A 14,654-nucleotide genomic window follows, 5' to 3' on the forward strand; every position below is an offset into this window, starting at 1 on the left:
CTTGTCGTCCTGGCAGTTCCAAAGTGCTCACAGTGCAGGTAGTGGCCCCTGATCTACTGCAGTGTGTGCACTTCATGTATTGCCGGTCATCTGCATCAGGACAATTGGAGCAGCACTTGGAATGCTCTGTTGCACGGCGAGTTTTGCAGGTTTGCATCCAGCTTTTCTACAATACGCTGTGCAAATCCATGCAAAACTGGCGGTTACAGGAGAAAAACGTCAGCAATGAACTTACAACTCAAATACGCCATGACACTTTTGGGATTGAATTACATTGAAACATACTTGAATGTATTTATTATTATTTTTATTATTTATTTAATTAGCTGCTAAACATATGCGTTTACTTGTTTGATATACACACTCATGGCTGGTCGATATTAATTTTTTCATCGCCCTCTTTATTTGTTTGTTTAGTCCATTTTGTTCTACTTGCATGCGCATGTTTGTCTTGCTGTTTTCGGGTGGATGACTTTGCAATTTTAGCGGTAATTAGATTTTTCTATGGGGAAAAAAAAATTGCACGGTATCCATCTGTAATCCGCCAGATCACGTGACCCAACCACAGCAGCATAGTATGGTATTAAACTATAAAACTGTAACACTAGTGGTTACATGAAATGGTTAAACATATATTTCGACGTATTTATTTACATTTTGGTGTAAAATAAATACTTTTGTATCTGGTGTTAAATCATCCCTGTTTGGGACAGGCCAATACATACAAGACCACCAGATGGCGCTGCAGACTACAAATTTATTTTCATAATATGATCAAACCCAAATGTACAATTACATCTGCCTGCGAGGTGACATGAAGATATCGTTGATTGGGAAACTTAGTGCAATTATTGTATCTTTGCCTATATGATGTTTAATTGGTTTCTGTTGAACAATAAAAGACAAAAATATATTCAACTTTGTCGAATGTGCTTGTCTCTATATTTGCACTACAATGATGTATGATCTTTTATCTTATAATTATATATAATATAGGTTTTAAACAGTAAGCTCTTTAGAATTAAATTATGATTAGAGCCACAGTCTGAATTATTGCCAATGTTTGTTTTAAGAAATTCCAAATATATATATAAAAAAAAACATTTTACAAACAATATAGTAATTTAAATATTATATATATATATATATATATATATATATATATATATTTTTTTTTTTTTTTAATTCCTACGAGTTTTATAGTCATTACTGTGCCTTTTGCTGCCATTGATCACAATGATTGAATCTGATGTATTTAATTTTGAGGAGCGATCCTGGCGCTGGAGGGCGTGCGCGCCTCTGTGCAGGACCTGGCAACCCTTCAGCTGGCGTATGGAGGGAGAGTTTATAAAAGAACACATCGGGACCATGAAGGCTGTTCATGTGAAACGCAGATCTGCTCTTTAACTCCTGGTACCCAGGATCCGTTCTGATCTAGAGGAAGACCACCAGGAGATTAGTTGATGGGCTTTTGTGTCCTGAAAAGAGCACGCGCTCCATCAGAGTGCACTTGACGGGTATCAGGACGCGTCTCATGCAGAGTGACCGAAACATCTACTTTTATTAAGTACGCTCTTCTGATTGATTTGTTTTGTCCTCTCGCAATGGTCATGAGTGGCGTGAACGTACTCGGGTCGTGGGTTTTGTGCGCTTTGTTTTTGCCGCTTTCTGAGCCGAGCGGTCAGCTGCTGAAGTGCCACGAAGTGCGCGCATCCTTCCAGTTTCTGTACCCTGGCACCAAGTGGGCTCCGGAATCACCGGTTTCAGGTAAAGCAGTCATTAAAACAGCGTAGAGATTATGAGAAATCCTTCTGAAAAAAAGTGAGTTGGGGAAAAAAAAATTGAAGTAGCCTACAAATTACCCTGGATCACATTTTCACGTCATACTTTTCTTTCTATTAATTTATATATTATTTTTTTGCAAAGTAAATATGTGAATTGATAAAGTCATTATCAGGGTTTAGTTGTTCCGATGTAGTAATTATACTATAGATTGTATAGATTGCCAATATTGCTTGGGGAGATCTGCAAGTCTTTTCCTGTCTTGTACAGTCTTTGTAGTATAGTATTTTATTTTCCAAGAGGCAGCCACATTTCCCCAGAGAGAAAATTAAGAAGCTTAGATAAACGAATGGACATGGTGGTTAAGTGTCTCCCTGTTTGACATCTCCCTTGTTGACTTTGTTGATGCCCTGCTTTAACTGCACAAAAAAAGTGAGATTTGGTCCACAAAACAGATTTGATCGTCTTCAATTAATTACAAAACCAATGGCACAATATGTACTTGTTATACTAAATCACTTTTATATATGCATAATCAGTTTCCGTTTTCATGTCTGATTTTTTGCCATTCAAATACCTTTAAAAAAAAAAGACAACTACTTTTTTATTATTAACTCCTGTTCAAGAGCTGATAATATAAAACTACAGAAGAGCCGGCTTTTCTTTACGGACAAACAAAGACCTTCTGGTCATTGCTTTTAATGTACATAATGTTTCTTGAATTTTTCTTCATATTTACTATTGGAATCAGTTCCAGCGCACGGGACAAAGAAGCATGCACAGCCTAACATAGTCCATTACTCTATTACCTTAGAGGAAGGAATATTAACATATGACCCTCACTGGGGTTAGACTGGAATGAAATGGAATAACTTACAGGAAGAGGAAGCGAGTATCGAAGTGGTCCTACATGCTCGTCCTGAAAGCTCGTCATGTATTATGCATCAACTTGTTGGAGTGAATCCATCAAATATAAACCAGAAGTCTCCATGCACCTGCAGTACAAAATGATGTTTGGCAAATTTCCACAGGGGGTTCAAATGACACAGGTTATGGTACAATTGGGATTCATGTTTATATGACTTTAAAAATTTAAACTCTTGCAATATACATCAGAATTATTTTTTATTTCAATGTTGTGGATAGAATTATGTTTGTAAATTTTTTGGTATTATGTGGCTTTGTTGATACAATTTTCAAATATCACAAACAATTGTTGTTCAGGTGAAGTCTTCTACAAGTGATGCATACCCAAAAAACATTATAACTCTTTACAAATACAAGTTGCGGAGACTTGCATGCCACGTTTAATGTAATATCACACTAATCCTCATGAAGCAGAGTCGCAGACTTTGAGTAATTATTACTCAGTCCTTTACTTTGCTTTCTGATTGCATTAACTGGATGCACCCCACATAATGCTTGTAGCATGTCAGAATGTGGAGCAGTGTGAGGCTAATTGCACTACCCATGCCAATTATGGGTGCAATGAAGCTATAATATAATACACAAAGTATGATGTGCAAAGCCGATAAAAGGTAATTGAGGATGTAATTTTACCCGCTCAATTATTAGCAATCATCACTCATGCTAACAGGTTTGTGAAACGGTAATGGCCATGTTGATGATTTTTTGAAACATTTCATTCCCTCCCACACATAGCTGAGAGGCATGGGTCAGTGTGTTTTATCAGAATGAACCCACCTTGCAATTTGAACTCTATATAGATGTTTCTGGTGCTGGAGCGGTAAATGAATGCAGAAAACCTTAATGTTAATTGGAATGGGAGCAACTGCAGACTCTAAAATGCAGCCCTCACCGTCTCAGGACTGCAAACATTCCTTTGAGAATTTATCACACCTCGAATTTAAATGGTAAAGAATCAACACAGCTGCACGATTGAGAAATTGCATTTAGTGTAATCCGTATTCCCGTATTTATCAGCATTACCTAAGCTGAGCTTTAACAAATTAACAAAAACCAAAAATGCTTAAAAACCTCTTTAAACCCTTTTGAATTAATTGAGTTGATTTTGCTGTTTTTGATTTGCAGTTTCGTTTCTGGTTTGTTAGTGTGTTTTTCACTCATTGACTACCATAACATAATCCATTTATCACCATTTATCAGCCCTTGAATTGGCGAATGAAAGCTGTGTAATAATGAACTCATGTAAAGTATGCTGCTCATATTTTCAACAAAATGTCCTCCTGGAATATATTCCAACTCACTCCATAGCTATCATTCTGGTAAACGTGACCCCATGTGATGCCCATGCGGCTATGTGGGAAGATTAGTCATGGATATAGCCACACTACTTTGTCAGTACTTTTGCCAGTTACTGCCTCCAGTGGTGTTTGTGAGTGGGATGAAATGTAGTAGTTTACAAATACTGGCATTTTAACTTTTTTTGGTGGTCTTGAACGGGAGCTCTGTGTGTATGGACAAGATCGAGATGTGATGCTTAGTGCTTGGTCTGTGCTGGAAGAAGAAGCGGAGGCTGTTGCATAGACACAGCAAGATTGAGTGGAATTCTAATGATGCTGCATGTGGTGCCAAGGGGCACAAAACCAAAAGCCAGATTTTTTTTAACCTCTCCTCTGCATTACAGAAGCTTCACGCACTCCAGTCTCCCTGCCCATGAGGAAAGGTTTGCACATATTAATGAGAGTTGGATGTCAAAGCATAAAGGACAAATTGCTGTCCTTTCAGGCTGAACACCTTGCAACCCCCCTCTGATACAACTTGACTTAGCAATGGTTTGTCACCTGCTTGCTGCATCTTTTGATGTACCATTTTCCTAAAATGACCAAAATGATGTTTCCTGTCAGACAACTAGGACTGCTTTTTTTTATTGTGAGGCCTCGTAAAAGAACATAAACAGTCTTTCACTATTACTGTATCAAGGTCTTTCCAGTCTTTAGTAATTAATTAGTAATAGAGTAATTAGTAGAGGAGCAGCCGAGAGGAGGTCAGCTCCAGCTGGAGACTGGCTGTCCTGGGATCCATTCAGAGGAAACAGAGAAGAATAAGCATCCAGTTTGCAGCCATAGCGCTCTCTCAGAACAGTATGTATCCTGTAAATGAGAAATGATTGGAGTTATTATCCATCTGCACAAATGGATCAAACCATTAGGACAAGGCTGACCTCCAACAAGCGGATGTTTTTGTTTTAATGGCTTTAATTGTGGATGGCATTACTGCAGCGCTTGTGGCCCTTGAACATCGACTGTATTCATCATATGCAGAGATACAGTGTTCTTTTCTAGGACATTGTAGCAACAGAGATGGCGCTCTAATAATGTGTCATGCATGTAATGGATAATTAATTCCCAATTGAGCTTAGTTTCACACAACAGACAGAAATAAGTTGCTTTATGTCTTTGGATGAAAAGACAAAAAGTGGAGCAACTTGTCATTCTTGTAACAGGGTGCACGAAACAGCCCTGTGAGTAGTGCAGCAGTCTTAAATCCTGCTAAATGTCCCTGGAGTTTCTGTAATTATGTCATAATGATTTGGGCCAGGCTTTTGGTTAAATCATTTGATGTTGCTCACATGAAGGTGATGGATCATACACCCTGGCAGGGCACTCCTTGCAGCTATTTTCTTGTAATGTTTAAAAACAAGCTTTCAATTAAACTTATGGATCTAGATAGATTTTTAGGGCTTAATTCTATTATGGTGAGGACTGAGAGGAGAACAAATTCCAGTCTGCTACTTGTGTCCTGATGTTTACTCATTGCATGCACAGACTGAGGTACATACATTTGAAAGGCTCAGAAAAAAATTTGCACTCAAAAGATTGAATGTAAGTTTTTGCTCTTTACAACTACATTAGTTTTTTAGGCCTCTTACTTTAAATGATATGAGATGTTTCAGGACTCGAGAGAGAGAGAGCTGTCAAGAGACTCTCCTTATTCCTGCTAGTGTTTATTTGTAATTTATGATCGAATTAAGTTTATTAGGGATACAACGCATGTAGGATGTTTTGGAGACAAGGTGAGGGAGGTGTGATTAAGATGGTTTGGACATGTGCAGAGGAGGGACATAGGGTATATCGGTAGGAGGATGCTGAGGATGAAGCTGCCAGGAAGGAGGAAAAGAGGAAGGCCAAGGAGGAGGTTTATGGATGTGGTGAGGGAAGACATGCAGGAAGATGGTTTGAAAGCGGCAGATGTAGAGGACAGGGGGGTATGGAGACGGATGATCCGCTGTGGCGACCCCTAATGGGAGAAGGCGAAAGAAGAAAAAGAAGAATGATCATGTTTTTGTATAGGTTTTATACATTTAAAAATACACAGAAAGATCCAGGCTGAAAAATGCTGCAGATAACTCAATAATCATTTGTTTTCACCTTGTTTGCCTGTTAAAGTTTATACTAGAATGTTTTTTGTTTTGCCATGACATCTTTGATTTGGTTCAGTGCATTTCATGTTATTTTGTTTTTTTACGAAGAGGTATGTGGTTGCCGTTTTCTTGATTAGTCTAACATTTGCAGGGTGTTTTGATATTTCTTAATGGCTCTCATAAAGGTTGTTTTATCTCTAAAGGTTACCCAAGTGCATATTTAATATAGAAAAGATGCAATAGCATATTATTGGTGATTGGCACTAAAGAGCGTGCCGGTTCTGCCCAGTTCAGTAACAGTTTTTGCTGCACATATTGAGGTGTTTTTTTTGTATTGTTTGAAAAGTTACAAAGATCCAATCAATCCAATAATTTGGATTTAAGCTATATTGTATATAAATTAAATAAATTATTGTACCCTGGCAGACTTTTTGCTCTATTGTAAGAATCTCTTGCTGTATTTCACAGCGGCAACAGAGCATTTTGTGTTGCGTCATCTCTGTCATCATACTGTTTGTTATGTCCTTTTCTTTAACTTTCAAAGTTGTGGACTGCAACTCCAGTGGTGTGTTCTTACCATTAACTGAATCATGGGTCACATGAACAAGGACAGAAACCAGATTTTTGCCAGACCAGGATTCAGTTGTTTAGTGCAAGCTCTAGTACAGATGGCTGTTTCGAAACACCTGTTTAAAACAAAAGAAAATTTGATAAAACATAGGTAGGTGGGAAAGTGGCTTTAAAGTAGTGGTTGCTGTGGACATTGTACCTTTGTTACTATATTGAGTACCAACAAACTCATTATATCATATAACTCTTTAGAAACTGGGGAAAAGAGAAGCATATACACATAAGTGTCCAGAGCTAGTCAGCTTGCAGTCATTAAGATTCTGAAGCTTGTGGCGAGAAAAGTGTACATATGTAGAGTGACATTCTATTTAGAATTAGTGATGAGTCACGCAATAGTTTATGTGCATTGATAATTAATCAAACATTGGTCAGAAAGTTAAGTATTAAACAAATAGATACATTTACTAAGTATAAATGGCCTTTTTTCTTTGCTTTCTTTTAATGTTAAAGGCTTGTGGGTAAACTTGTGGCCAGCTTTTTACATAAAGAAGATTTAATGTTCAATGTTGACGGTTTCAAACAGTCAATTAAAAGTTGAAAAATGTTTCCTGGTTTGTTTGTGTTAAATATGAAACCGAATATTTTTAGATTTGGACTTAGGTGTTTTGGACATTTCTCAGCCACATTTGGTGGTCTTTGTCATGTGGGCAGAAGCAACAAGGAAAGAAAGCTCTAGATTCTCCTGTGTTCCAAATCATTCATTAATTTTTCACAGTAAAACAGCGTACCAGCACCTGTAGCTGAAAAGGCTCCCCACCCCATGCCATTATTTCATCCATGCTGTACTGTGGTAGATATGCATTTACTATTGTATTTCCCATGAGCTATTTAAAGACATTTCTCTGGAGCATCACAGCGGAACACAAATCATGACTCACCAATGCACACAACTCTGATTAACTACTCTGAAACATTTTTTTCCATATTCTGCTAAAAGGTCTCGAGTGCACTAGTTTTATTCTTGCCAATTTTCCGATCAATTATTTGTTGTGTCTTATTGTGCCATTTTGTGAGTTTGTTTTTCTGGTAGTGTACTCACTGACTGTTATAAACAATATCTGCTCTACTTAGGCATTTATATGGACCCACAAATAGTTGTTTGTAATATTTATTACATTGCCCTTTAGAAATTACAGAGTCCAAACACAAAATATCAAAGTAAGTAGTATATTAGTCATACTACCTTGATAAAAATATTTTTTGTCCTGGTTTAATCATCAAATAAAATATCCAACTTTTACACTGCTCTTATACTCAGTTGATTTTTTTAACTGAAAACATTTTAGGGTGGTATTACTTTATGCTAATAATGCTATTAAATTGGCTATGTATCTATTTTTGTGCTAGTTTATATAGCTGGAGGAATTCAGAAAAGCCATAGATGATGGTAGTGTGTCTTTTATAGGGAGTGAAGAACATTGGTCAGAAAGAGTTATAATGAACTTTGTTAATTAACTCTGACAGGGAAGTTGTTGATTTGCCAAGGTGTTCTTTAATAATGCACCACATGCACATTAAGCTGTTCTTATGCAGTGTAGAGACAGTGAGTGCTCACGGGGACATATTGCGCACTGTGAAGAAACAGAAGGTGGTGGATGTTTAAAATAAAACTGAGGAGGATGGGGGGGTGTGTTGGTTACACCTGACAATGTTATTGTCTATGGAAGGCTGAGTGGAATACTGTAAAAGTAAAGTATAAGATCTAGTATAACATTGTACACTGTGAACAATGAGACAAGATGATTTATCTGTAAGACTTTATGCAGACGCTTTCTCCTTCCTGTCTATGTACAGTGTCATCCTTTACCATCAGTCCCCATGAGCAGGCTTTATTTAGACAGTATGATACAGTCTTTGTTCATGTGTCTCTGTGGGGAATAATCTATCCCCATAGGCCTTCACTTTTTCCTCTCTGCTCCAAACTTTTCTAATGAAATACATTTATCATCGCCATACGAAAGGCAGGCAGAAATCGTCTGTTTTGCTGTTGATAATTACCAGATCTGCCTGCTTTCTTCATCCTTTCATACCTGCTCTTTATTAGCATGCAGTCTGCTATGGATGGCTTAATAAATTTGCCCTGCAGTCTGAAATTAACTTGATTATATCTCTTGCCAATCTTTTGCAAGTATTGATTTAGGATATTAAGCCTGTCAGCGTGACTACAAAAGTCGGTCGTTGGCCAGTCTGGCAGCTTCTCATTTGCTATTTTTCCTTTTAATAATGTGGCCCTGTGTATGTGCATCTGTGAGTGTTTTTCATGTAACAATTAATTTACATGTGTTAAGGGTGGATATGCATATAAGAATCTTGATGGTTTCTTCCAATTTTCAGCATGTTGATTTTGGTACCTGTCTATTCTATAATCACACACAACACTATATAGTTCTACTCAATATTTAATTCACAAGATTTGCTTTTGAAATGGGATGTTTTTGTTTTAGATTTTGGCATAATAAAAGTTACAAGGGGAAAACCAAAGCCATGACATTTGTTTTGTGGCTTACTAAAGGTATTTCTTTTAGCAAAGGAAGAGAATATGGGACAAATAAAGGCAAGGTTTGGGAATTACTTGTTCTGAATTATGCACAAAAGCAGATGCTTTTATCATGTCTGGATACTGGATGTGAACTCTCTCACGACAGGTTCTAAGATTCTGGAAATTCTTTGGGTGTTCATTGGTAGTCTGAAGTTATATGTGCTACACTAAAACTCCATTCAATAAGTGAATTATTAGTTCTGCAAGATTAAACAAAGTAAGCTTTGTTTAACTCTTGGTCCTTTCTTTAAAACTATATATATATATATAAAAAAAAACATAACCTAGTTTTAATTCATATAGTAAGCAGCTGGGATATCCACATTCACATCCAGATTTTCATTTCCCTCTCTTACTGTATTTATGAACAATGTGTGTGAGCCTGAATGACAGTAAGTAGTATTTAAACTGGTTAAAGGTCATTCTGCTAGATTAAATAGTAATTTGTAGACATCAAAAGACCTATTTTATCACTTACTCTTCTCTTTCCATCATTCTCTGACTTGTCCGTCTATCATTTTGGCATCTGTCAACATCAGTCACTTATGTTGATAATCTTGTGTCACTGTGGCCCCATGTGCTGGAATACCTATATATAGTTACCTGTGCTGTTCTTTCAGATGTTGCTTCACACAGACTTCTGTATACCAACCTGGATATCTTTTGTCTTCTCTAAACTGTGTCATTGCCCCTATCCCTCCCCCCAACCGCCTTCTTTTACACCGCTTATTCATCTCGCTATGTTCTTTACCCCCTTGTGCGCTGTGACAAATTTGGACAGATCTGATGGTTGTTTATAGTGTCATAAATCAAGTCTTGTTCCACCCCCTTAACAGTTCAAAGACAGACAAGTCACATATCTGCATTTGCAATAGAAATGCTTTGAAAACGCGTAAACGTTTATTAAGATACATAAACAGTAAATTATTGCACAATGGAGTTTATAGTTTGAGAGGAAAATAAATTCTCCTCATGTAAAATTTACTACTGCCATTTACCACTCTATAATTTTGAAATTTTTTGGGTCGGGTTTCTGAACGGAACACGGTCTATTCATCTGAATTAGCATTTTTAAATCAAATCCTTCTGAGAGGCTCACTGTTTGGATCAGGATAACATGTTGAACTAAGCTTTTGTTAACATGCTGTCTAATTCACTAAAACTTTGTAGTGCAAATCTAATTATGATCCTTAAGTAGACATGGCCACTGCAACGGCTGCCAACAAATCAACCATCACTGTGATCATTTAGATAATCCATCTGCGTGAGATCTTTCTCATACAATTCTTTTCTGGTTTTCCACTTCCTTTTGCCAAGTAGAAATTGATATTTTTCCCCCTAGGTTTTTCCATGGTTTGTTTGCTTTTTGACATATAGCTACAAGAACATGACACTCTTGCCTTTTGTGTGAGTAGAACTGACATTTACACTGTGGCACCCTGTGAACAATCTTCAAGTTTACAGCAGGAGGATCACAGTGCATGTCTGAATTAATACAACAGTGTTTATTGTTTCTATCTGGTTGTATTTAATATTGATATTTCTCATTTGTTTAAGAATAGATTTGATAATTATTGATAAGTGGTTATACACAAAAGAGTGGATTGCACCACTTGATGCGGTTCTGGCACAGACCACACTTGCTGCAGGACTGCTCTGTACTCTAATTATTTAGAACAATGCTGTAAAATTCGACAGTGCTGAATACAGAATTAATGAAGGGAATAAACAGAATAAACAGACTAAAAGGTCATTAAAAATTTTAGTTCTGCACATTATCACAGGGTGTGAGGTATGCATTCGCAAAAATCTTTTTTTTTCTATTTTTACATTGATGTTTTTTCCTCAGTATGTCATGATTTTAATTGTTTAAATGTTTCCTACATTTATTGTGGTCAAATATCAAAATATCAGCAATGAACAATTTTTTTCTCACCCGACATGAGGATAAATACACATAAATCACTTTAATTCGTAAGTTCTGTAAAGCTGCTTTGAGACAATGTCCATTGTGAAACACGCTATAGAAATAATCTTGAACTTGAATTTTTTTAGTTAATCCCAAAAAACCCAAAACCTTAATATTTTAATGTTATCAGAGTTCTATTGCCAGAAATATATGGATCGAGACAATCAATTGAAGTTGATCAATTATTGTGCAGTCAGAATTGAGAATTCACCTAATTTCTACTACAGGAAAGACAGATGCTGTATATTTTGGCCTTAGGCTTAATCTATATTAGAAATTGAGTAATAGCTTTTAGATTTCTAACTGGAAACCCTCTCTAATAAAGGACAACTTTGCATTGGAGGTCTTCATAGGACCATTAATGGACAAACCAAACTAGTTTTACAAGTATACTGCTCATAATGCGTCAGATTTCTTGTGTGTAAGCATACTTGTTAATAAAGCTATTTCTGGTTCTGATATCTGATCACATGTATTCTGAAACACTAGCATTTACCGCTGTGCAACTCTTCTTACAATCTGTTTAAATGCTGGTAAATGTGTGTGTGTGTGTGTGTGTGTGTGTGTGTGTTCAACATTCAAAACAACAATGACGGATTCAGCTTTTCCATTTGAGAAAGAAAAGATATTAATTATGGTCATTATAAACTAGTTATTTACATCTAACAAATCAGAAATCACATAAGCATGGCACAACATTAATCTACGCCTTGTTTTTCTTTTCCACACAGTGGATTTGCAACTTTAACTGTCTCGCCTCAATTCTGCAGTAAAAATGTCCTTTTTTTCCCCCATACATGATTGTAGACCTCATGAGATTATCTGCCTAAACGCCATGCATGATTTGTTTTATAATTAGACCTTAGTGAGTTGATGCAAATAGGATACAGTGTTCATTTTTAGACATTGTGTATTGGATTGAGCATGGATGCTTAGTTGCCTGCCTATTTGGGTGTATCAGTGAGGCTAATGAATCACTTTTAAATAGAAGGTGGTTTTATTCTGATGAGACAGTGGTTTAAGGTCTATGCGACTCTTGGGATGGAACATTTGCAGTAAGAAAACAGAAAAGATTGTCCTGCATGCTCATTAACGTAGTGCAGAGTGCAGAGTATTCTCTAGGACTTTCAAACAATTTGTGCATGTATGTGAATATGGAACTGCCTATATACAGTATATATTTTTTTTTTCTATTTGGTTGATACACCAACATTAATAAAACATGTATGAGGTTGTTAATATTTGTTTTGGCTAACAAATCACACCTGTGTTTCAATTTCAAGTCTATATTGCGTATTTAAGGATTTGGTTGTTTTAAACATACTATTTGCTGTTGCTCTCCTGTCTCATTAGACAAACAGTGTCTCGGGAGGATTGTACAGAACATTACAGCAGCAGTGTTTATTTACTTATTATGACTGATGAAACACAAACAACTCTATCTCTCTTTCTCTCTCTGTTTTATAACAGGCTCAGACCTGCAAGTATGTCAGTCGAAAGGCCTCACTTGCTGCTCTCGCAAAATGGAAGAGCGTTATCTCCTCACCACTAAACAGAACTTGGAGTCGAACCTGCAGGCCAGCAGTGCCCAGCTCAAACTCCTCATCATCCAGAACGCGGCCCTCTTTCAAGGTCAGTCACTTTAGTACACAGTTACAGCAGTTAGGGATTGTCAAGTAGGCTATCTTACAGGTTAATGCACATAAGAAGACCTTATAATGGATCCACTGACCTGTCACTTAAACAAATTATCTTATGTGGTATGAGTCCGTAGTCTCAGGTAATTGCTTTATACTAATAATGTTAGAGGCACTGGTGGTGGTTGGACCCTTGTCTACTTAGGAATGCAGTTCAATGCAAATTGCTTCAGTGGCAGGCCTGAATAAACTCCCAAAGCAGACCTCAGAATCTCTAAAACAGGCCTGTTCTTATCTCTTCTTTTTTGCCCCAGCACCATCCTTCAGGGAATAGCAAGTGAGCCCTGCTTGCAATCTTCTTTGCTCCTCTTCCTATTGCTTTTTATCTTTTTGTAGTTTTCTGCTGTTGAGTCAGATCAAAGGGCTTCCCCTCTTCACTCCAGCATCTTCCTTACTCTCTCGTCCTTCACTCCCATGAGCCCCTGCTGCCCCTCCCCAAGCCAACCTGGCTTTTCATGCTGCCGCAAAACACGGCTAAAGATTCATTCCTTTGAAGTCAACTTTGTCAAACAATCATAAAAGTTAAGAGCCTCTGTCACTGGGACTTTCCCACTGATCTGATGACAAGCCGCTTGCATCATGGCACACTTCTGAGGACTGCAGGTTTTCATCGCTCTTGTCTTTTTGCTCTTATTGGATTTAGGAACACTGTATCCTTTATTTCGGATACAACACATAAGCCTCTTAGTCCAAAACAGCTTGATTTACATTTTTTCATTCTCTTTCATAAATATCTATGGTGGCGCATACAGTGTATACTACTTCAGTGCTCTTAGGCAAGGTTACTGACTTCAACTGACCTACTTAATTAGGAGGACCTGGAAAAGGGAACAATAGTCTCAGAGCTTGTAGAAGCTTGACAAGGACGCGCTTTTATAGGATTTTCAGTTTTCCTATTCTTTATCTTCTTGGGCATATTTAGAGCAAGAGTAAATATGAGGATAATGATTAGCCTTTCACATAAGCTGGCTGTTATGTTCTTACCATTTAATGACTAAGTGTTCAGTTATATTTGACAAATTAATGTTTTCTTGACATTTCCAGGTAGAGGTGTCTGTTCAGTAACTGCGCTTAGGAACAAAAAGTACAGCTGATTTCAAAATCTTATTTAGTCTTTTTTATATAACCTCAATTCCAAAAAAGTTGGGACGTTGTATAAAATTTAAAAACAGAATGCAATGATTTGCAAATTAAAAAGCAATCACATTTTATTCACTGTAGCAGAGATGGCATAACTACACACATCCTTCACTCAAGCAGAAGTACAGATGCTTATGTTTTAAAAGACTCTGGTAAAAGTTGAAGTACTGACTACACTTTTTCACTCAAGTTAAAGTAAAGAAGTTTGAGCTCTGACTTGTATTAAAGAAAAAAGTAGCCATTACAACAACCTGTTTTAGTGTCATGCTGGTAACAGGACCTCAAATCATATTAATATATTAATACAAGAGAATTTCATATTTTGTTATCTAATGAATAAAGGAGATAATAAAAATAAAAGGAGATCAGGAATGCAAAGAAGAAAAAAAGGAAACAATATTGATCATGTCACCAAACAGATTAACACTAAATAACAAGCCTGGTTTAAAAATGTAGGAAGTAGAAAGTACATATATTTTTGTATGTTATGAGGGAAAGTAAAAAAGTAATATAAATAGTGAAGTAAAGTAATGATACCAGAAAAATAAAAAA

General features: G+C 36.8%; 1 protein-coding gene across 2 annotated transcripts in view; it reads left to right on the forward strand.

The window, feature by feature from the left end:
* The first annotated feature begins 1,327 nt into the window (after positions 1-1,327).
* The window catches only part of gpc3 (glypican 3), a 106,465-nt gene continuing 93,138 nt past the window's right edge, over positions 1,328-14,654 (forward strand). The window contains exons 1-2 of one of the 2 annotated variants that reach the window (XM_046850601.1): positions 1,328-1,767; positions 12,736-12,897. In XM_046850601.1, coding sequence (XP_046706557.1) covers positions 1,605-1,767; positions 12,736-12,897 — 325 coding nt within the window. In that variant the 5' untranslated portion in view covers positions 1,328-1,604. The remainder of the gene's footprint in view (positions 1,768-12,735; positions 12,898-14,654) is intronic. The other variant, XM_046850600.1, reaches the window with a different exon arrangement.

This window comes from Silurus meridionalis, chromosome 5 (assembly GCF_014805685.1).
Source record: "Silurus meridionalis isolate SWU-2019-XX chromosome 5, ASM1480568v1, whole genome shotgun sequence".
NCBI lineage: Eukaryota > Metazoa > Chordata > Actinopteri > Siluriformes > Siluridae > Silurus > Silurus meridionalis.